The following is a 23,641-nucleotide window of genomic DNA, read 5'->3' as shown; positions in this document are numbered from 1 at the left end:
TGAAACAACACTCGGCTAACACCTCGTGCAGTATCAATATATTACTTAATGTCTCGCTCTCGACCATGAAACCACACATAATATAACCTTATCAGCTATTCTGGAGAGAGAGAGAGAGAGAGGGTTTAACATCCACTTGACACAAACTAGATCATTTCGGGACTAACACATGGTTCAATTTTATTTCAATAATTCGCTTAGGCGTAGGGGTCTTTAGCAGTGGGTGGAAACCAGAGGGCCCGGAGAAAACCAACGAGGTTGGACAGGCGACCCCATGGTGGATGCAGTGATACAATAAAATCTTGTCTATCTACATCTACATGTATCAGCTATTCTGGACACCCCCTTTCACATCATAAGGTTGACAATGATTAATAATCTAACTTATATTTTTATTTTTATAATAGGAAAATAGATACATAAATATAAATAGATACATATACATAAAATAGTGTTTTTTTCTTGATTCTGTGGACAAATATGTATCAAAAAGAAATATTACAATATTTTCTTACCTATTGCATTATGCATATTATATGGTCAATAAACATCACAGATTTTATTCATTCATAGACCCACCCCCTCTCAAACAAAAACAACAAAACAAACCAAGAAATAAATAACAGATGATTAAATTATCGTTGTTCTTAGCGTTTAACGTCCGCTTCCACCGAAGGTGATATCGCAGACAAGTTCATTTTAATGATCTTAGCGCACGCGCAGGGGTCTTTGCTATGGGAGGAAACCGGAGTACCCGGAGTAAACCCACGAGGTTGAGAAGGCGCCCCTATCTCCAAGCCACATACGCTCACACCTGGGATCGAAACCACAGCCGCAAGCCAGAGGTGACCGGCCAACTAGAGGTCGAAGCGTGACACTCTAGACCACTAGGCCATCCCAACCCCCAGGGTGTATTGGAATTTATAATGTTTGGCAGGTGTAGGGATGGGACAGGTAACTTGCAGGGCTGGTTTCCAGCCATGGTGTGTTGATGAAAATTAATAAAACAATTATAATAAAAATAGTGTCATTTACAACAACTGTGGATTTCGAGATGTTGGAATTACAAGCTAGCTGTTTTGAGTGACAGGTGACAGCATGTGCATAGACTCTTTTTGAGACTATTACAAGGACAGCCACTGTCACATTGTCATCCAATCAGTGGATTCTCACTTGTATTGGGGCGCCACACGTCCATACAGTCCTTTCATGGACGATCGTGGAATATCATTAGTCTAGTATTTACAATAGTTAAGTTGACTGAAATTTCAGGAACATAAAATAAGCTGTACAGGTATTGAAAGTCAGTTATCATTATGCATGTATTAGTTACAGCTGAATATTTTTAGTAAATGAAATGGGGTTTATTACTTTTCTGCACCAACTGGGCTAATGAAGACAGGAGTAAACCATGCATTGTGCTATGAGAAATTGTTTGCCTGAACAGCTACTCTACCGTCTATTCCTATTTCTAATTCCAATTATTAAAGGTTCTTTTATGTGCACATTAATTTGTACATGGATGAGAGCTTGGTCTTTCAGAATAACTAGATGCTGTCTCTTGCACCAATGACAAGGTGAAACCATGTCAGACATTCTGTCAACATAGAGTATACCCGTAACCCCCTGGTTTACCCTTTGGTAAATGTATCAGCTAGATTTGAATATAGTTAATAATGATCATTATCAGGAACCACAGAATTAAAATTTTAATAGTATTCTAAAATCTAAACCCTTGTCTAAACTTAAGCTTAAACAAAAACCAGTAAATACATATGTAGTGGATATAGCTAATATGGTTTTTTTATAAATCAAACAAGTCAATATCTTTAAAAAAAAGAGTCTCTTCCAGTTGATTTCTTATTTTAACCAGCATTACTGACATATTTTATTTGATATCAAACAAGATTTAATTTACCCATCAATATGTATTATTTAATTATTATTTAATTTTATTCAAATTAACTCACAGATAATTCAATTTACTACAAAGTGCACATCTAGACCAATAAATAATTTATTTTTCAGTATTCACCATCACAATTTTGTATTATAAGTATATTGTGATAACTTCAGAGTTCCTGATGTGTTTTAATTTTTCAGTATTCACCAACAAAGTTTGTATTGTAAATCTATTATGATAACTTCAGAGTTCTTGATGTGGTGTATTAACAACTGAACCCGCTGGCTTTTGTAGTTTTCCCCAAAATAGAATCATATCACTTCTGTTGTCTTTAATGAAGAAGAGAAAAGGATGATCGGCCCGGAATTGTGGTATCATTACTAAAGATCGTTTCATTATAGTCACAGCAGTAGCAGCAGCAGCTTCAGTACCTTCTTCATTAACTTCTATAAAAGCTTTGTGAATGGCATCAGATACATACAGCTCTCTGGTGCCATCAATTCCTGACAGATCAGCTTTACTTACAACAAATATATCAGATAAACCCAGATTTATCAGAACTTCTTTCAGGTTTAAATCCGCTTCAAGTTTAAATTTAGGTAGAGCAATGTCCACTTTAACTTCCTTCATTTCTTTCATTAATTTGTTCAGGTTACTGGGTGTTAAATTATTCACCAATGACGCCACACCATCAATCTTCTGGGGCAGTAAAAGAACCATACTCAAGTCTTTCTTTACGTAAGGTAACTCAAGAATGCTACAACTGAGGTCGTCACTCTGTCCGAATTTAAACTTCATTTTCATTTTCATCATCTGAACATCTACATGTGACGAGGGATCAATGTAAAATTCTTCAGATTGTGTGTCTTCAACTTCAAACTGATTTTCCCAGTTGCCTTTAAAATAGATAGCATTAACTAAAACCATGGCAGTCAGTGGATTCAACATACCAGACGGAATTAAATCTTTTATTTTAGAATTGGTTTCTCCTTCCACCCATTTATTTATTTTATCTTTCTCTCCTTCAGCATTGCTAATAAAATCACAGGTTTGAGCTTCAGCCTTGTATGTAGCTTGTAATGTCTGAAGATATTCTTCTAGAAATTTATATTTATTATTAATAAAAACTTGATTAGCTGAAGACAAGGCATATGATGATTGTTTTTGATTCAATATTTGTAAATATTCTCCTAGAGAACCATGAACAGAATCAAAATCAAAATATAAAACCTTCTCTACTTCTGCTTTAGAATTATTCCTGGTACCAAGATGTAGCATGGCCATGGCAGTCTGAATACTTAAAGGTGAGACAAAAATATTTTCAGTTGGTTTACTGGAAGCTATTGTTTTCAGGATATCCAGACCAAACTTCATGTTACTTTGAGTTAATTGGGCCATTACTCCTAGTTCTTCAGCTTTGGTTTTTGAATTTATAAGAAAGTAGATATACAGAATTATTGCTGATATTGCTGGTACTCTTATTTGGGTGATTGGTTTGGCTAAACATAAAAACATACTATCTTCAGCGTATGATGTACCAGTAAACTGAAATAATTATACAAAAGATAAGTGATTTGTACAAAAACATGTACTGGTATAGTTCAGAAGCAACTTCACATTAAAGAACAATATTGGTGTCAGTCATTATCACATATGCGATAGAACTGGTTATACACGTTCCAAATACATGTATAATTTTAACACAGAGATCATTGCTATGATATTGATAGATGCATTTTGAAGATTTAAAAAAAACGGAAGTGATAATGATTGACACCAATATTGTCCTTTAACTAATTGGTTGTTAAATGGAAAGATTCATTGAAATTTTTAATTTTTACAGAGAAACACAATCTATGTGAAATCTAACTGCATCTGTGATTGGCTAGTCTATAGACAGAGAGAAATAAGGTTTAATGTCTACTCGACACAAAGTAGGTCATTGCAGGACTAACATCGTTCAATTTTATTTCAATAATCCACTTGAATGTAGAGGTCTTTGGCAGTGGGAGAAAACCGGAGGACCCAGAGAAAACCCCGGAGGTTGGACAGACGACCCTACCCCTTGTCAGGTACAACCGGGGAATCAAAACCACACCAGCTGACTCGATGACAGACCTTATGATACAACATGCATTTATATAGACCTTCTAGAAGATAATATTAAAATTGTATAGAGGATCTCAGGAGGTAATAAATAAATAATATGTAATGGTACAACTACACAAGACATCACATTTCATATACCGTACTATTATTACTAACCAAATAAGAAAAAATGTACCAGTAGTAGCAGTAGGCTTACTTCACTACTTGCCAGTACCGGTAAGTTCTAAAACCATGATATTTTGATAGAATTTAAATTAGTTAGTAGCATAAATCTGTGTTTTCTAGGGGGGTTGGATGGCTGAATGGTTAGTGTGTGCGCGCTGTATCATAAAGTCTATCATTGAGTCGACTGGCGTGGTTTCGAATCCCCGGTTGTACGTGACAAGGAGTAGGGTCGCCTGTCCAACCTCGTGAATTTTCTCCGGGTCCTCCGGTTTCCTCCCACTGCTAAAGACCCCTACGTGCAAGCGAATTATGTAAATAAAATTAAACCATATGTTAGTCCCAAAATGACCTAGTTTGTGTCGAGTGGACGTTAAACCCCATTTCTCTCTTCTCTCTCTCTCTCTCTGTTTTCTAGGCCTATTAGTCAAATGTATGAGATGAGTCCAGTTATTCTAAAGATCATTCATCACTCCCCCAGTGGTAGTTTAGAGTCGATGGCCCATGCAAAAGTAGGCCTAATCTAATACAAAATACAATAGTATAATTGCACACCCCACCAGTGGGCAATTACTGGGCATTTTTCTACGATCAACAGGGACAAGATTTTCTCGTCCTCTCCTGTTGAACATGTGACCTACCATTTAAAAATTACAAGCGGTTCGGTAGATACTTACCAGTAGTAATACTAATCCTTGAAATGTTTGTTTATTGTTGTTTTATTTACATTCTTCACCAGTACCACCTTTAGAGTTATCTTCCCTTTAATTGGCAAGAGTTATGGTTCTTTTATAAATACATTGGGGATGCTCGATTGTCAGTCCAGAACGTTCCGAATTGCAATCGAGTGACACGGAATTCAGTCCTGTCACAGTTCTGCCAGTCCCGAAAACAAAGGTAGTGTGAGTAGAATCATGACGTAATTAAACCTTATGAATATAATATGTTTCAGCTGTCGTGGTTGGTTGGTTGTGATATTTTCTCACGCAGTCCGCGCATGCGTTTTAGCCCAAAATCTCATTTTCTCTCGATTGTCACCATTTTGGGGTGTGACAGAATTCAATTCCGGAAGGTTCAATCGAGCATCCCCATTACTTCCTCCTTCCATGGTACTATGTGTATACCACACAAATATAATCAACAGATTTTTCTTGGTTAAAACTAATATTAATAAAACACTCGAGATCAGCTCCTCCACCCCAACCTAGACATGGAATATCAACTTCAACTTTTTTATTTGCATATTAATATTAGACTACGTCCATTAATTACGAACAATATATGATAATATATGTGAGCAAAACATAGGCCTACACCTGCGCATAGTGGTTTTACTTTTAGGAGGGCGTAGCTCATTTTGCCTGTGATAAAGCATATGAAATGATATAGAAACCTGCAGCTTTTACAAGACGGACTTGTATAGTTTATCATCTTATTTTATGCAAACTGGATTTTCGTTAAACAATAACAATTATCTAATTCTGTCTGACACTGTTGTAAGTATAATCACATAGACTAGATATTTAGTCCGGAAAGGGACCATTAAAACAAAATAGTTATTTTAAATAGTCAGCGATCGATAGTCGGCATGCAACGCTTGGTTGCTTAAATTATAAATAACAAGGTAGACTTAATATATATACCACCGCCAGCCATTTTGTGTGTTAAATAAATAAGATGTGGAAATATGTTGCATATGAATCGTAACAGAGAGCTCTAGATAGGGAAAAAAATGGGGTTTGACGTCCACTCGACACAAGCTAGGTCATTTCGGGACTAACATTATGGTCTAATTTTATTTCAATAATTCGCTTGCGCGTAGGGGTCTTTAGAAGGGGGGGGGCCCGGAGAAAACCCACGAGGTTGGACAGGCGACCCTTCTCCTTGTCACGTACAACCCGGGATTCGAAACCACGCCAGTTGACTCAATGACAGGCCTTATTATACAGCGCGCACGTGCTAACCATTCGATCATCCAACCTCCCAAATCGGAACAGCATTCCAGCCATAATCATTTAGTTTAATGCTGTAATTTCAAGGCCTGTGTAACACCGCCCCCCCCCCCCCCCCCCCCGTCTTATCGCCATAATCGATACGGTATAGTCTAACTGGGCGCCGAGGAGGCCCGAGACAGTATTCGCCGCCCTCCTGGCCCATGTCATCAGTTTAAAACACGTATTTTAATTTTACAATTTGTAATTTCTATTGCTCCACAATACCAATGTCACAGTGTTAAAATATATAATACACTTTTCAATAATACAAAATACAGTATAATCACTGAAAAAACACTTGTGTTGGATCTCAACACAAGTACTTGTGTTAAAACTAATCTACACAAGTTATGTGTTGTTTTGCATTGCATTAACACAAACTTGTGTCGATTTATAAAATCTTGTGTTTTTTTCATATCATTAACACAAGTAATGTGTACCTTCCAAGATTTGTTTTCTTTTTTAAAAAAAAACTCCATACAAAGTCTGAATTCGGGAGTTGTCAAGTTTTAAGAAAAGTAATAAAGGGCTTAATTCACATCTCGAAAATCACATGCTGTTCTTCACTGGAAGGGTGTGAGTACCAATTAATCAGACAATTGCCAGACAGACTTGAATGTTAATTGATGTTAAGTTGTCTGTAAAGTTAAAATGTCTGTCTTTTTTTATTGACCCAATAAACTGATAGATCAAATGAATATATAGTGTACATGTGATTTTCAGCACCCTGGTGTTTTAGAAAATTGATTCAATGTACAATGAACAAAAAAAAATGAGTAAAACTCTTAATAATGTAATTGGTTGATGTAATCAAAATTGGACAGTATTGGTTAACTGAAAAGTAACCAATCAAATTTAATTGATCATCCACGTGTATCTCATAATCGACTTATTGATATAATGGTTCTCCAAGTTATCTATACTTTTTCTCTGCGATATCACTTCGGTGGAAGCGGACGTAAAATACAACTAACTAAGAAGAAGTATCTATACTTTAGTCATTGCGACAAATTCTTTCTTTGATATTATATCAGCGACATTCAGTTAGATAGATGTAGTGAAGTTAGCATCAACAGGGTGCTTTAGCCGTGATATTTTAAAAAAAATTATAATGGTCACATAGAATACCAGACCGCAGGTTTGTAAATTTTTACAAAAAATAAAACCGTGTATTTAATTTAGCATGTATATATTGCTTCTATGTATATAATAATAGAACTACTGCCACTGACTGCACCGGAAGTCTATTTATATAATTGCGCCACAAAGAAAATTTTTTTGATGTGTTCTAAAAGTGTTCCGCTAATTCAGCAATCTAATGAATCTGTCTTAATTTTTCTGAAATCGTGCTTAATTATTATTAGCTAATCGGCGCTACACCGTTGTTCAAATACTTATAATTGCAAGAAACCCCCGACTAGGACCAGCAGGTAAGAATCTGTCTTGATTTTATAGTAATACCCGGTTGCAATTATTTGCCGCCATCTTTGATTTTTATAGACGTTCGGGCAAAAGGAGAAATGTATATCCAGACATGGACTATAGCTAGATACTAACTTTTGTGTTAGTTGTTTAGTTGAAATGTAATCTTATTTCTGTAAAAGAAAAAAACAACAACAAACAAATCAGCCTTTTTTTATATCAATGTCATCAATGTGTAGGCCTAATATTAGACTTTCAATGATTCAGAAGTTTCTCTACAGTTTCGTTATTTTTTTTTCCAGTCATTGATGTTAGCATGTACTACACAAAGAAAAACAGGTAACAGAATTTCATTTCCTTTTAATATATTTTTTTAATAATGGCCAATAATTGTTATTGTATGTAACACGAAAAGTATTTATCTCTGTAGAGAGAGGGCGAGTAAATGGGGTTTAAAGTTCACTAAATTCACTTGACACAAACTATGCCATTCATTTCCTTGTATTAAATTGGTCGAATCAAGTAGGTCCATGCTATATATATGTCCTAGAATCAAGTAGGACAGGTAGTCTTCTTCCGCCCTTTTTCTGAACACTGTCTCATTCTATTGACATCTGTGTATGTTGTGTTATATTAATTCTGCATAATTAACTCTAGTTAACCTAGTTAACTCTATAATAATAAATGAATTTAATATATAAATAAATAAATAAAATATGAATAAACCAATAATATATTTGTAGTTTAATATGTTTTATCTTATCATTACAGGCAAAGCATGAAGCCAAAGGAAATGTTTTTACCAAGGCATGTTCCTCAATAGCGGAGAGAGTTTTATCCAGTGTCGGTTCTGCAGAAGAACCCATTCATAGCAGACCACCCATTGCAGCACTTGTAAGGTCGCTATAAAGAACCCGACAGACTCTGCGACCAAAAGATCCCACTGGCGTGTCGTCAAGCGTAAGTACTCATGCAATTAAATACCCATGTATATAAGAATTTATTAACATGTAATTAAATGTACAATTTTATTTATTTATTAACATGTACTTAAATGTACTTTTTTATTTATTTTTTGTTTTAGCTTGACGAAGATTTCATCGATCATAGTGCACCGGGATTTTATCAAAAAAGAGTAAAAGTTGGGGAAAGGCGCCATCACATTTTTTGTACTGATAGACAGATGCAACTACTCGCACGCGCAAAAACTTGGTATATGGATGCAACTTTTCGGGTGGTGAACAAGCCATGGTCTCAGCTGTTTTCCATACACGCCTTCATTAAGACTGGAGAGAACACCCGACAGTTACCATTGGTGTTTTGTGTAATGTCGGGTAAAAGCCAAGACGACTATTATAAGGTAAATAGCACTTACTGATTGAATTACTATTAATAGTAAAAAAGGACTATTATTTGGGACCTTGAAATTGTCACAAATGGGTCGCACTAACAGCGACATTTGTTTCAGGCATATTTGTTTCATCGGTGACACGTCTGGTGTCATGTGAATGCAACGACAACAGTCTGGTTGATTGATTTGTTGATTGGAGTTCAGATGTCTACATTAAAATCGACCACTTTCAGGTTGCCGTATTCACGGCCAGGCAAGACCGACTTCAAATTTCTAGAAATTTTTCTGGGGGAGACAGGCCCCAACAAATCCCCCGACGGTGCGTTTCACGACTTTGGCGCAAGACGGTGACCTTGAAGAGACGTCGAAAACCATTTAATAGACATAGTAAAAGTCATATCTTACGAGATTATCGCTGGTCTTGTCAGAAAATGCTATTTTATATATGACCAGTTTGTGTTTGAAAAATTTAATTATTTATTCTCCCACCATTAAAGCACACTAATTACGAAATATCGCTCTCAGAAACTTCATGGTTTCTTTTGCAATTTGTTTGGGGTAAGACGTTTTATAAATAATATCAATCTGTCTACCACACAAATTTAACAGATACAAATGCATGTTATTCCACAGGTAGACAGACAGGGCCTCCTTTGAAGGGACTCAGTGAAGGGAACGCGGTTGGTTTAGAGTTTGTCTGACCCCTTTGAATATTTGCGTCTCATCTCCAATGAAAACAATCATGTTGCTCTCATGCTGTTCTCAACCAGAATCAAACATATATCGTACCTGAGATTTGTTAGCATGTTCCACACAACCCAACATTTATCGGCACCGGGATTAAGGGTGTATATCTTTGTTTCTAACGCTTATTGGGAATACGCCACGGAAACTACAATAAAAACTTATTTACAAAAACATTCTAAAGAGGGAAAACTGACATATTTCAAGCTTTACTGTATTTAAAGAAATAATTTAAATCAGCCGGCTGAAACCCCGTCTCCGCTATTTGTTCAGTCATTCTTTAGGTATAGTGCCAGTTTCCACCGACAATGATATTGCAAACAAGTGTCCAACCTATAAAAGCATACATTCCTACAAAATGTTTCTTTAGTCAAGTGAATTCGTAACGTGAATAGGCTAATGTGACATAGAACAAGGTCACATTGATGTTGACAAATACGTAAGACGATATGAACATCAACTAAAAAGATATGTAATGTGATTCAGCTGCAAGGTGATATATGCATATATGCAGCATAGATAATTAAAACTTCTATTCAAGTTAAACCAACTGTATCTATTTATTTAAGTCTTACGTCGAGCTGAATACATTTTATGATTTATTTTCATCTATTGGTGGTTAACAGTGTGTAACTAAAAACTAAAATTGGATCTTATTATTGCCAATGATATAATGTACATGTAATAGCAAGTGTATATATATTTTTTGTTCAGTCTGTACACAGTAACATATCTGAGAACCATATTATTATCATTTCTGCCCAAAGCTCCCTGTGCCTTATAGTTAGCAGTGATACAAGGCAATTACCAATTTTCCATGTTCTTGGCCTGAAGAAATAAAATAATAAAAGTCAAGTTTTTATTATTATGCAAGTGGAAAAATACAATTATTCATAGTATGATTTGAATAAATACAACTGATTTGAAGTTGGAATTATTATTTGTCTAAGATGACTGGGCATTTACAAATTGAAATAGCTACTCTTCAATAAGAAAATACATGAATATTTTTCCCAATTCACCTGGATTTTATTGTCGGTCTTTGTACGTGAAATAGCTTTATTTAACGTCCGCTACCACCGAAGTGGTATTGCAGAAAATTAACAAATTCGGATTCCCTTTTAAAGGAAATTGACTGCACTATTGCTGGATTGTATTATATAGGTCATGTCAGTTTTTTTCAAAATGGCGCCCAGAACACAAAACAAACATTGCAATTCAGGGCTGACTGGTGTCGAGGCTGTATCCTAAGAATGATTTTTTGAATATTTAATCACACAGAAACACAAGTATGCACATGCAGTTATGATATAATATTAAATTAGCTTACCTCAAATACCTCGAAATATACTGTTTGGTCAGTTTGTCCGCCCGCCATATTTCCTTCGGCTAATTAAAATGGACGTATATTTTGTTTTAACCGAAACGAAAAATTTGCGTTATAAATAGTAAACGAGCTTGATTGACAGACCACTGCTAATGTTTTTTCGTGAAACGGTATAACTGCAATCAACACACGGCCGCCATTCTCGATGATTGACAACTCACATTTTTCCTCATCCACCAAAGAACCGTTAGGTTTCTTTGAACATACTGTAATAACATTGGGATTATCAGTTAATCAGCTTTAATTATCCCGCTTTGATCGTTGCCATTTCTTATATTTTCCACAAAAAAACTTTGCCTTGTACACACTAATTTATCAATTGGTATTGCCATCTACGACAAGCATGTCAACATGCAGCTCACGGATTATCGTTAACAATTTCTAGGGGCTTGTAAAAAAAGATTTTGTGTAGGTCATTTTCAAATAAATTCATCAGCATATTATTCGTTTTAAATAAATATAAAACTTTTATGAGAAACGATGATTATCAAAGAACCGTAAGTGCAACTAATGTTTTATCGTTTGGTTGAGCCTTTTACTAACCACGTGTTTCATGTTAATAAATATTTTCTTTCGTGTTTTGTTTGAATTGGCCTATTTCTAATAAATTATCCCGAGTCCCAAACGTCGTTAACCCGAGTCCCAAACGACGTATACCGGAGTCCCAAATGTCGTGGTCATATTTTTTTGGGTCCCAAATGACGCGAGTCCCAAATGATGTGAGTCCCAAATGACATGTAATCAACCTAGAGTTGTTGTTGGTGTTTGTCGGATAGATCCTTTATACTTACTGGCGCTAGGTAATTTCGAGGCTAATATTGTTCAATTTTATTTGAATGATTTGCTTACGCGTACCGTAGGAGTGTATTAGAAACAGTGTTTGCGCAGGTTCGAGAACGGCTGAAGAACATGAAAATACTTTCATGAGTCTCGAACATGAGAGAACGGTATCCATGGTAACAAGATGAATTAAATTAATACAATCTGTTACGATAACTTGTTTAGTATTTACTTCGCTATTAAGCATAATTTTGATAAATTATGACACCGTTTTACTCCTTTTCAATTCTTTGGATGACGATTACATCACCTTTTGATTCGCCCTCGTCCGTAGGTTTGTCCATCGTCTACAGAACTGATTATTTTAAAATTGATATGTTGTTTATTTTAATGAGATGAATCCTATTTAATTTCAATAATTTCTGTTAGTTTCTTCTGGAGTTATGGCCCTTGTTTCACTTTGTGAAATTCATTTGAATCTTTTAAATTAGTGAAACGAAGACGTCTATTAAATTTCTGCGATTTCTGTGAATTATGTCTAGAGTTGTGGCCCTTGTTTCACTTTTTCGAACCTTGTGAACGCACGAACAACAAAATTATCATCCGATTTGTATGAAAATTGTATGCATTATTTAAATTAGTAAAACACAAAACAAAAAAATCTGTCAAATTTCAACAATTAAGGCCCTTGTTTCAGTTTGTAGAACCTTTGTAAACCCACAAACGACAAAAATTTTAATCTTGTATGAAATTTTCTTGTAAATGCCCACATTACCTGCAAAAGAATGAATATGCGACAATCCCTGTTGACTGCGCAAACGATTAAACTGCTGTGGGCATATGTTTCGTTGCCTGCCAACCTAACTTACTTCATGTTATACTGGCCACATACTACATCCAATTTTCGAATGGTATTAAACTTCTAAATTAATAAATGCACCCATGATGCTGTTTTCTCAGCAGTTATCGATGTGTCGACCTTTGTAAACCCACAAACGATGAAAATTATAATCTTGTATGAAATTTTCTTGTAAATGCCCACATTACCTACAAAAAAATGAATATGCGACAATCCCTGTTGACTGCGCAAACGATTAAACTGCTGTGGGCATATGTTTCGTTGCCTGGCAACCTAACTTACTTGATGTTATACTGGCCACATACTACATCTAATTTTCGAACGGTATTAAACTTTTAAATTAATAAATGCACCCACGATGCTGTTTTCTCAGCAGTTATCGATGTGTCGACCATGTTTGTTCTCCCTCACACCAGCTATGAGGTAGTGTGGGATTTGAGAACGGGAATGTGTTCGTGAACGCATTCCAGACTGCTCAAGTCCCACAAGAACCCATTCTCCGTCCGTTCTCTGCACCGGAACACTGTTTCGAATACACCCTAGGGGTATTTAGGAAAGGGAGGAAACCGGTGGACCCGGAGAAAACCCACAAGGCTGGACAGGCGACCCTATTCCTAGTCACATTCAAGTGGGGAATCACATAATAATGGCCTATTTCAAATAAGATATTTGCATATAAAGAAAGTAGGCTTACAGCCTCTTTCAAATGTGATATTTGCATATAAAGAAAGTACAAACTTAAATCGTCAGTGCTGGATAAACTAGCCAAAGGATTTGGCTGAATCAATTGGCGCTAAACTTCACCTAGTTTATCCACAGACATACGCCCGAATCAAACATGTTTGATATATTTGGCTGAATTGTATTTGAGTGGTGTGTCCGCTTCGCCGAAGCATTCGTCTGATTTTAGAATTCATTAGCCAATCACCACTCATTCATATCGAGTGGGTATCGCAAACTAGCAGTCGAACTGTGACACGGGTGCTACAGCCAACAAATTCCAACTACCGTACTATCGGCTTAAATGCACGCCAATGGGACCTCAGGTTATGTGTTCCATTGAAACGACTAGAAATGAAATGAAATGGGGTTTAACGTCCTACTGTTTTGCTCCGAACTGGGCTAATGAAGACAGGCATACACCACACAGTGTGCTATGAGGGAAATTTTGCCCGGACAGCGGCACTGCGGTGTATCGAATTCCAACTGTCAAGGGATCTTTTACGTGCACGCCAACGTGTACACGGGACCTCGTTTTTTCATTTCATCCGAATGACTAGACAGCTGTCCTTGTCAGGCCCTCCGTCCTGCATCACTGACAAGGGGGAACCACGCCGGGAAATCTGGGTGAACTTTCTCGGCCAATGCAGGGATCGAACACCCGACCTCCAGGCTAGCGAGCCAGCGTCTTACCCACTTAGCCACCATGACGACTAGGCATGGAATCCATGCTGAAAAATTCAAATGAGCTTTCTCGGTCAACACTGGGAGCGAACACGCAACCTCCCGGGTACCAAGCCAGTGCCTTACACACTAAGCCACATGACTCTCTTCTAATTACTGTGACAGTCCAGTCACATGACAAACAAGGGTTATTAAAACAGATTTTCAAGGCTTGGGTAAGATCTTCGGGATTCAAATGGTTTTAGATATCACACAGTTTGTATATGGTAAGGTATCTTAAACAGTTTATTACATGTCACATATTCATATTTTTCAGTTTCCATATTAGATGCCATAGCAAATCAAAGATCATATAATAAAATAAGTCAAAAAACCCAAATATGGAAAAAGAAAGAGCTGAAGAAATGGTGATTTGAGCACCTATGCTTTCTCATAGGTGTTTTTGGAGGGTGAGTGTTCAATTCTAATAGAAAAGATTGTTGTTATGGTATTTTAGAATCTCACCATAATGTGTTTGGCACAATATATCCCGGTTGGAGCTGATGTGACATAAACCTCCATTTCATTTTATTGTTTTGAAATTTAAAATTCAGTTTAGTATAGTAAATTTGTACACGTACATGTATGTGCACAAACAGAATCTTACTTATGTCCAGATACATGTAGATATGACTGTCTCATCTGTGGGGGACCACGGTGGCCAAGTGGGTTAGACACTGGCTCGCATATTTTAAGGTCGCGGGTTTGCAGTAAGACATTGCAGTACGGAGGACTGGGCTAATGAAGTTGGGCATATGCCATACAGTGTGCTACGAGAGAAATTTTGCCGGGTACCGTGACCTTAAGGCCTTCTCTTGTATCACATTCTAACTGCCAGGGGATCTTTTACATGCACACCTATGTGTACACGGGACCACGTTTTTTTGTTCAATCTGAATGACTAGACAGCTGTCCTTGTCAGGCCCTCCGTCCTGCATCACTAACAAGAGGAAACCACGCCGGTAAATCTGGGTGAACTTTCTCGGCCAATGCAGGGATCGAACACCCGACCTCCAGGCTAGCGAGCCAGCGTCTTACCCACTTAGCCACCATGACGACTAGACAGGGAATCCATGCTGAAAAATCCAAATGAGCTTTCTCGGTCAACACTGGGAGCGAACCCGCAACCTCCCGGGTAGCAAGCCAGTGCCTTACACACTAAGCCACATGGCTCTCTTTTAATTACTGTGACTCTCCAGTCACATGACAAACAAGGGTTATTAAAACAGATTTTCACGGTTTAGGTAAGATCTTCGGGATTAAAATGGTTTTAGATATCACACAGTTTGTATATGGTAAGGTATCTTAAACAGTTAATTACATGTCACATATTCATATTTTTCAGTTTCCATATTAGATGCCATAGCAAATTAAAGATCATATAATAAAATAAGTCAAAAAACCCAAATAAGGGAAAAGAAAGAGCTGAAGAAATGGTGATTTGAGCACCTATGATTTCTCATAGGTGTTTTTGGAGGGTGAGTGTTCAATTCTAATAGAAAAGATTGTTGTTGTGGTATTTTAGAATCTCACCATAATGTGTTTGGCACAATATAGCCCGGTTGGAGCTGATGTGACATAAACCTCGATTTCATTTTAATATTTTGAAATTTAAAATTCAGTTTAGTATAGTAAAACTGTACACGTACATGTATGTGCACAGACAGAATCTTACTTATGTCCAGATACATGTAGATATGACTATCTCATCTGTGGGGACCCATGGTGACCAAGTGGGTTAGACACTGGTTTGCATATTTTAAGGTCGCGGGTTTGCAGTAAGACGATGCAGTACGGGGGGCCTTACAAGGACAGCTGTCTAGTCGTTCAGATTGAACAAAAAAACGTGGTCCCGTGTACACATTGGCGTGCATGTAAAAGAGCCCCTGGCAGTTAGAATTTGATACAAGAGAAGGCCTTAGGGTCACGGTACCCGGCAAAATTTCTCTCGTGGCACACTGTATGGCATATGCCCAACCTCATTAGCCCAGTCGAAGCTGAACAGTAGGACGCCAAACCCCATTTCATTTCATTTTTTTCATTTTGTCTCATCTGTGACAAAGCAAACCAACACATTACAATACAATTTAATTAAATTAAAACTTTCGTCTATTTAAATATTGAATCGATTTAAGTCAACTAAAACATAGTATGTTTTTTTTCTCAGTTAACTACATCAGAAAGATCAAGACCGTTGGAAATGGCTATTCATATTATGGAAACTTTTTCTCACAGAGCTTGATAATCAGGTAAAATGTAAGTAACATACATATTTGTATTTTTAATCATCAACTAGTTCTATACACTTGATTGGTAATCTAGTTATTCTTCTTGGGGCAATGCCTAGGACTCTCCTATTCAAGTCTTGGCATTCTTGATTTTTGACAATCACATCCATTGATTTTCTTCAAGTTGTGATAGACCCTATGTGTATTTTTACAGTAAATAGCAGTATAAAAATGGACAATATTTTACTTTTCAAATAGATTTTAATAGGTAATATCCAATTTGATGTCGATGGAAATAAAATATAATAATCTGCCTGGGTCTGTTACTGGACAAGACACAATAAGTGTTACCCAAAGATGAAACAAAATAGAGACTCAGTCTCGATGTGGCAAAATAAATTGTTTATTTAAACATTGTGAACCATAAATAGTAAGAAAGTATTCTTATTGCCTACTTTTTATTTTTTAGGCTGGAAGATTATTTGATGTATGATAACAACAAGAGATCCCAAGCATCAATTTATTTTATAATTCTGCAAAAGAATGCATTTGACCCAATTTTTGAATATTTTTTTTTGTTTTTACTGTTAAATATTCATCCCAAACACAATTAGATTTTAATTCTCTACAGAAATTTATGTATAATATAGAATGTAAAGTGACATATAAATCACTTAGAATTTGGTCGGAAATCATAAAGTATTTAATAGGCATAGTCTAGAAACCAAATGTAGATCAAATATACCTAGAATTACAAAAAACCTTGACCTACATTAAGGTGACTTTCCCTTGCTTATGAAATAAAATAGGGTTTAATATCCTACTTTTCTGTGTTATTATGGTGATTCTGCCCTACAACCTACTCTTATATCAAATATTTCAACTGTCAAGGGTTGTTTAAAGGGAACCCAGGAGGGCCGAATGGTTAACACACGCACATTGGATCAGAAGGGTCTGTCATTGAGTCAGATAATTCAATTGTCAAGGGTTCTTTAAAGTAAACGCAGTGGGGGTAGTTTCAATTCTGGGCTTATACCCAATTATCCCTTGCCATGTCCTACACTACTGACGTGTGGGAACTATGTCGGAAAATCCAGTTGAAATTTCTCGGCCAATGCACTTACTGAACCACAGTGGCTCCTCCTTGCTTTTGACTTGTGATTATTTATATATATTTTGTACATATTATTTAATGTTTGCGATTTTCTCTGATATTTTTTTATTTTTCAATCCTGTAATCTTGATGCTTTGCTCCTTTTATGTACAAAATATTCATTTTGTTTGAGGAAAAGGTTCTACATCATTTTATTACTCCTGCAAAATAGTGCATTTTTCTTTTGTTAGTTTTCTGTGTATGCTAGTTATTTCTAGATGCCTCACAAATCACTTGTAATATGACTTTGTAGCACTTTTCAGTTTCTGAAAGTATTTCAATTTAGTGCATAATTAATCTAATTAGGGCTTGGTTTGGATGTTATTAAATTTAGATATATTTGAATTATATATTTTTGGGGTATGGGGTAGGGATCTTTCTTTTCTCAGTTCTTGTTTTCGGGTAAAGAAAAAATTAAATAGCTATTTTGTATTTTGTGATGTGGGGGGGGAGGGGGGCAAAGTATAACAAAATTTTTATTAGTATTAGAATTATATCTCTGTTTTTCTGTTAACATTTCAAATGATGTCTATTTAGTTTTGATTTGGCGGTGTTAATTTACTTTTTTCTATCATTTTATGAATAAATGATAATTTAACAAATAAAACTATTGTTACCTCATTTATCAAACTTTACAGGTTAAACAGAGCAAAAGGGGTGGGGGCTGCATGGGAAAGATTGCTAAATTGAGGGAAAATAAAACACAAGTTTTTGTTGGTGGTTATACACAAGTTTTTATGAAACCACACAAGTTTCAGAAATTTCAACACAAGTTTCAGAAATTTCAACACAAGTTTCAGAAATTTCAACACAAGTTTCAGAAATTTCAAAACAAGTTTCGACACAAGTATTGTGTAGATTTTCACACAAGTTTGTGTTGTTTTGGTAAATTTTAACACAAGTCTTGTGTTGTTTCAACATTTAACACAAGTTTGTGTTGTTTCAACACAAGTTTGTGTTGTTAAATAGAGACACCTAACACAAGTTTTTTTTCAGTGTAGTTATTTTGCACATTACATTTCGCCATTCTGTATTTTGCATTAGACAAATGCATAACAGAACTTATCAGAACATATAATGTACCTTATATGGGATCTAAGACGAAGCTCATTTGCATACGGAAAATAGTCCAGACAAGAACGGAAATTAATAAAAAATAAAAACATAAGCAAAATACGTTTTAGTCCGCCATTAGAAGATTAGCTCTTGTGCAGTCTGTGGTCTCTTTTTTGAATCGCAAAATTCTACTTGAAATCATGTAGGATTATTATAGATTTGTGTCGCGAAATTGCTGTTAGTCCAGTAAAGAACGATGCGAAGACAGAAGTCAAATCTTCTTTCTACAAATAAATTATTTTTTCTATTTTCAGGGGTCCATAAAGAGATTTATTTGATTTTATGCTTCGTTAAGTCCTTCACCTAAAAAGTAGTATCAGCGATACAGTCATACATTTTATATCGATAGGAACTATCTACTTTACCATAAGTATACACAACACGCAAAGCCGACGGAACTAAGCACAAATATGGATCAACTGGTTGAAAGTAACATAAAGTTTGGTCTGGATATCTTGAAGACAATAGCTTCCAATAAACCAACTGAAAACCTTTTTGTCTCACCTTTTAGTATTCAGACTGCCATGGCCATGCTACATCTTGGTACCAGGAATAATTCTAAAGCAGAAGTAGAGAAGGTTTTATATTTTGATTTTGATTCTGTTCATGGTTCTCTAGGAGAATATTTACAAATATTGAATCAAAAACAATCATCATATGCCTTGTCTTCAGCTAATCGAGTTTTTATTAATAATAAATATAAATTTCTAGAAGAATATCTTCAGACATTACAAGCTACATACAAGGCTGAGGCTCAAACCTGTGATTTTATTAGCAATGCTGAAGGAGAGAAAGAGAAAATAAATAAATGGGTGGAAGGAGAAACAAATTCTAAAATAAAAGATTTAATTCCTTCTGGTGTGTTGAATCCATTGACGGCCATGGTTTTAGTTAATGCTATTTATTTTAAAGGAAACTGGGAAAATCAGTTTGAAGTTAGAAACACGTTACCACGAATGTTTCGGGTTGATTCTTCTAAACATGTTGAAGTTCTAATGATGACAATGGAGAAAAAGTTTAAATTCGGACAAAGTGATGACCTCGACTGCAGCATTCTTGAGTTACCTTACGTAAAGAAAGACTTGAGTATGGTTCTTTTACTGCCACAGAAAATTGATGGTGTGACGTCATTGGTGAATAATTTAACACCTAGTAAACTGAGCAAATTAATGAAAGAAATGAAGGAAGTTAAAGTGGATATTGCTCTACCTAAATTTAAACTTGAAGCTGATTTAAACCTGAAAGAAGTTCTGATAAATCTGGGTTTATCTGATATATTTGATACAAGTAAAGCTGATCTGTCAGGAATTGATGGCACCAGAGAGCTGTATGTATCGGATGCCATTCACAAAGCTTTTGTAGAAGTTAATGAAGAAGGTACTGAAGCAGCTGCTGCTACTGTCATGGTTATGCAATTATTGTGTTTGGAAATTTTACCTAAATTCCACGCTGACCATCCTTTTCTATTCTTTATTAGAGACAACAGAAAGGACATGATTCTATTTTGGGGGAAACTACAAACTCCGGATGGTCCTCTTGTTAATACCCCAAATGAAGAAATTTAAATATTACATCTGACATAGCAGCTAGACCATTTTCTTGATTTGTTTTTACACATTAAAATCATAAAGCTTCATTGGTATTTTCCTAAAATATCAAATTTTTCACGCGGTCTTAATCCAAGCTACTATTATTTAACATTTGATTCGGAAAAAAAAATTTAAAATTCCAATGTTCGATAATGTTTCGGATTGGAAATAAAAAACAGGTCTATCAATAAATTTTTCGCGGACAACAAATGGCAGTGGGCTTATTACATAACGAACAGCGTAGATCGCAGACATTTCAATTCTACATATCTTTGTAAATACTGAACTGTTGGGCCATTGAACATTGGACCGTTTTGGGACCATATTCCTGTTAGAAATTCATCTTTCACTATATCGCTGTTTGCAAGTGATTCATATAGGGTCACAATGACGCACCGAGGCTTCAAAGGAATATTACAAAGTTTTAAACATAAAGGGGATATTTTGTTTGCTGTAAATGTGAATCATACTATCTCATTTAAATTCATTAATTGAAACAGTAGTTTTATCATCCTTAATTCCCGCAAACGTGAAATTGATATGAGTCACTTGTTGATATTCCAAATGAAGAACTTTAAAAAATACAAATATTAAGTTGGGTAATTTTCTTTGATTTGTTTTAACAAAGGAGATATATTCGATATATTGCATATTATACATTTTACACATAAAGGGGATATATTCGATATATTATTGCATTTTACACATAAAGGGGATGTATTCGATATATTGCATATACACATTTTACGTATAGACGGGATGTATTGCATATTACACATTTTACGTATTGCATATTACACATTTTACGTATAGACGGGATATATTGTATATTACATATTTTTTAATATTAAGGGAATATATTCGATATATTGCATAATATACATTTTATACATATGCCTATTACAAGGACATTGATTTGAGCATGTGAATAATTATGTGACAACCTTTTTTTTATTAATAAAATACATATAACAAATATATATATTTTAACATAAATAATCTAACATAAGTTTAGAGAGAGGGTGAAAAATAGGGTTTGATGTCCATTCGACACAAACTAGGTCTTTTTGTGACTAACATCGTTCAATTTTATTTTAATAATTCGCTTGCGCGTCTTTAGCAAGGGGCGAATTTTTTTATGGTCGACTATTTTTTCACTGGGGGGTGGGGGGGGGGTGGAAACTTTTTGCAGGGGGCCTTTTAACATATGATGACATTTCGATCACTGTTATTTTATTTGCCTGTTTGTTTTTACTTTTAGTTACTTAATGTTTTCTTATTTGCTTATTTTAAACGATTTATATCGTGATTGCTAACATATTAAAGAACATGTAATAGTAAAGTGTTATTGTTAGTACGCTTCAAATTTTTATATTTTTTTTATCTTTGTTACTTACATGTATTTATTTTTTATCTTCGAATGTAGACGATTTATCATTCTTGTTGTGTCTCGTAGGCCTTAAAGGCCGGATATTATACATTTATATTCTTTTTTTAAGATCGTATTGTTATTGCTACAATGTGTGACACATAAATAAAACAATTCTTCTTCTTCTTCTTTTTTCTGGAGCCACGGTGGCTAGGTGGGTAAGGCGCTGGCTCGGTAGCCTGGAGGTTGAGTGTTCGATCCCTGCATTGGCCGAGAAAGTTCATCCCGATTTTCCGACGTGGTTTCCCCTTGTCAGTGATGCAGGACGGAGGGCCTTACAAGGACAGCTGTCTAGTCCTTCGGATGAGACGAAAAACCGAGGTCCCGTGTAAACATTGGAATGCACGTAAAAGATCCCTTGGCAGTTGGAATTCGATATAAGAGTAGGCGATAGTGCCGCTGCCCGGGCACACTGTATGGCGTATGCCTGTCTTCATTAGCCCAATTTAGAAGCAGAACAGTAGGACGTTAACCCCATTTTATTTCATTTCATTTCTTCTTTTTCTCTATGTTCCCAAATGAATCTACTTGCGAAGACATCCAAAGGTGTGAGTACCCCCACACCGCAGTTATATCCGGACAAATAACTAGGAAATAACAAAGGGTTGTCACACTATAGTTTTGCCAAATAAATCGACTTGAAAACGCCCAAAGAGATCATGTCCACATTCCGTACTTACATCCACACATGATAATGAGTTGTAACGCTAGTTTTTGCATCGAAAATAACATGGCAACATATGGGCCGTAACTAGCTCAGGGTAACGAGGGGGCGGGAATTGTTCTCAGGGGGCTGTAAAATTGACGGACAATGTATATCTATCAAGGGGCCGGGGGGGGGGGCTATTTCCTGCACTCTGGGCAGCCTCACCTATCGAGGACGATGATGCAGACGGACCGTGTGAAAAGCGGCCAAAGCAATTAGTTCAGCAAATTGAAGTTCAAGAACCAATCACTCGGAATTCCAAAACTCGTAATTTCATTCAATATCCAGTAGACACTGCAATGGTGCATTGCGGTAGACACTGACTGTGGTACGAGACTCATTATCGTATCATCCAGCAGCTACACATATCTACCGGCCTCGGGCGTCGTAGAGTTTTTCGAGTAAAAAGTTATGCCAGGTTTTGGTTACTAGTCAGTAAGAAAACATACACCTACCAAATGACGTCACCACCTATAGATTCCTTTGACCAGGTATGCAGACTACAATTAAATAGCGCTAAGTTGTTCTTCTAAACATAGCAATTTCTCTTTCTCCCTTTTTCTATGACCATTTTTTTTTTCGAGAATCGACGAAGAGGGTTCAATTAATATCAAAGTTAATGTGGTAATTAATTGTTGTCTGAATCCGTTTGATGTCAAAGAGTTATCGTTCTTTTTATAGAGTAGCCTCCCATTAAACACGCGGATGTTACATTTTGTATTAAAATGAGTGAACAAAAAAATTTGCACAAGAGAGACATTCCTCACAACACTGACCGCTGGCCATGGTAAATTGACGAAATCTCGCGTTCATAAACGAGCTGATCGTTTATTTTTAGCGACACTGACAGGCACCGCGTGGTAGGGTTAGGTTTAAGAATTTGGGGGAAGAGTCTCGCCGGCGGGCGACCAAGCTGTGAACAAACGGACCCGTACGTACTCGTAGCAGTGGCGGCGCCAGGCCCCCCCCCCCATTAATCTGATCTGCCCTCTGTTTGCCCCCCCCCCCCCAAATAATTTTAGAAAATAAAAAAAGTATTTGTGATACGTTTCGGTAATCAATACCTTCTACGGTGAATAAATCCCACATCCCCACTCAGTCATAAACTTGCATGTTGTAGAGCATTTTCTTGGCGAGGTCCCCAATGGACTCGCTACTTTGGCGCTCACAAGGGGAATTCGTTGAGGTTCGCAAGTCCGTTCGTTTGACATTCTGTTCTCTAGTCGGATAAACTAGTGATCAGGCTACGGATGGTATCTGGTCAGA

At 36.2% G+C, this 23,641-nt stretch overlaps 2 protein-coding genes across 7 annotated transcripts; one reads left to right on the top strand and one right to left on the bottom strand.

Annotated features, from left to right (window-relative positions):
- Window positions 1–371: 371 nt before the first annotated feature.
- LOC126814590 (leukocyte elastase inhibitor) lies at window positions 372–5,097 on the bottom strand. The gene is made up of 2 exons (XM_050539847.2): window positions 4,852–5,097; window positions 372–3,448 (listed from the first exon to the last, which is right to left on the bottom strand). Exon 2 carries the CDS (start codon window positions 3,416–3,418, stop codon window positions 2,147–2,149), a length of 1,272 nt encoding a protein of 423 aa, XP_050395804.1. The 5' UTR covers window positions 3,419–3,448; window positions 4,852–5,097; the 3' UTR covers window positions 372–2,146.
- LOC126814597 (leukocyte elastase inhibitor) lies at window positions 4,952–21,794 on the top strand. 6 transcript variants are annotated; one of them, XR_007677681.2, is made up of 8 exons: window positions 6,661–7,598; window positions 7,893–7,929; window positions 8,362–8,550; window positions 8,675–8,950; window positions 14,432–14,564; window positions 15,500–15,632; window positions 16,322–16,410; window positions 16,852–17,995. XR_007677681.2 is itself a non-coding variant. In XM_050539870.1 (2 exons), the coding sequence occupies exon 2, from the start codon at window positions 19,062–19,064 to the stop codon at window positions 20,214–20,216; it is 1,155 nt and encodes a 384-aa protein (XP_050395827.1). In that variant the 5' UTR covers window positions 4,952–5,071; window positions 18,906–19,061; the 3' UTR covers window positions 20,217–21,794. The 6 variants fall into 6 exon arrangements, 4 of the variants coding, with proteins under 4 accessions (XP_050395827.1, XP_050395835.1, XP_050395818.1 ...); XR_008787971.1 differs by lacking the exons at window positions 14,432–14,564; window positions 15,500–15,632; window positions 16,322–16,410; window positions 16,852–17,995 and adding an exon at window positions 9,575–10,000 and having other exon boundaries at window positions 6,665–7,598; XM_050539870.1 differs by lacking the exons at window positions 6,661–7,598; window positions 7,893–7,929; window positions 8,362–8,550; ... (3 more) ...; window positions 16,322–16,410; window positions 16,852–17,995 and adding exons at window positions 4,952–5,071; window positions 18,906–21,794.
- Window positions 21,795–23,641: the final 1,847 nt, after the last annotated feature.

Source organism: Patella vulgata, chromosome 1 (genome assembly GCF_932274485.2).
Source record: "Patella vulgata chromosome 1, xgPatVulg1.2, whole genome shotgun sequence".
Lineage (NCBI taxonomy): Eukaryota > Metazoa > Mollusca > Gastropoda > Patellidae > Patella > Patella vulgata.
Note: the sequence above shows the minus strand (reverse complement) of the source record. Positions and strands in the feature narration are given on the sequence as shown.

Bases quoted from the DNA above. Each gene is read 5' to 3' on its own strand.
- LOC126814590 (XM_050539847.2), bottom strand. From the start codon at position 3,418: ATGTTTTTATGTTTAGCCAAACCAATCACCCAAATAAGAGTACCAGCA.
- LOC126814597 (XM_050539870.1), top strand. From the start codon at position 19,062: ATGGATCAACTGGTTGAAAGTAACATAAAGTTTGGTCTGGATATCTTG.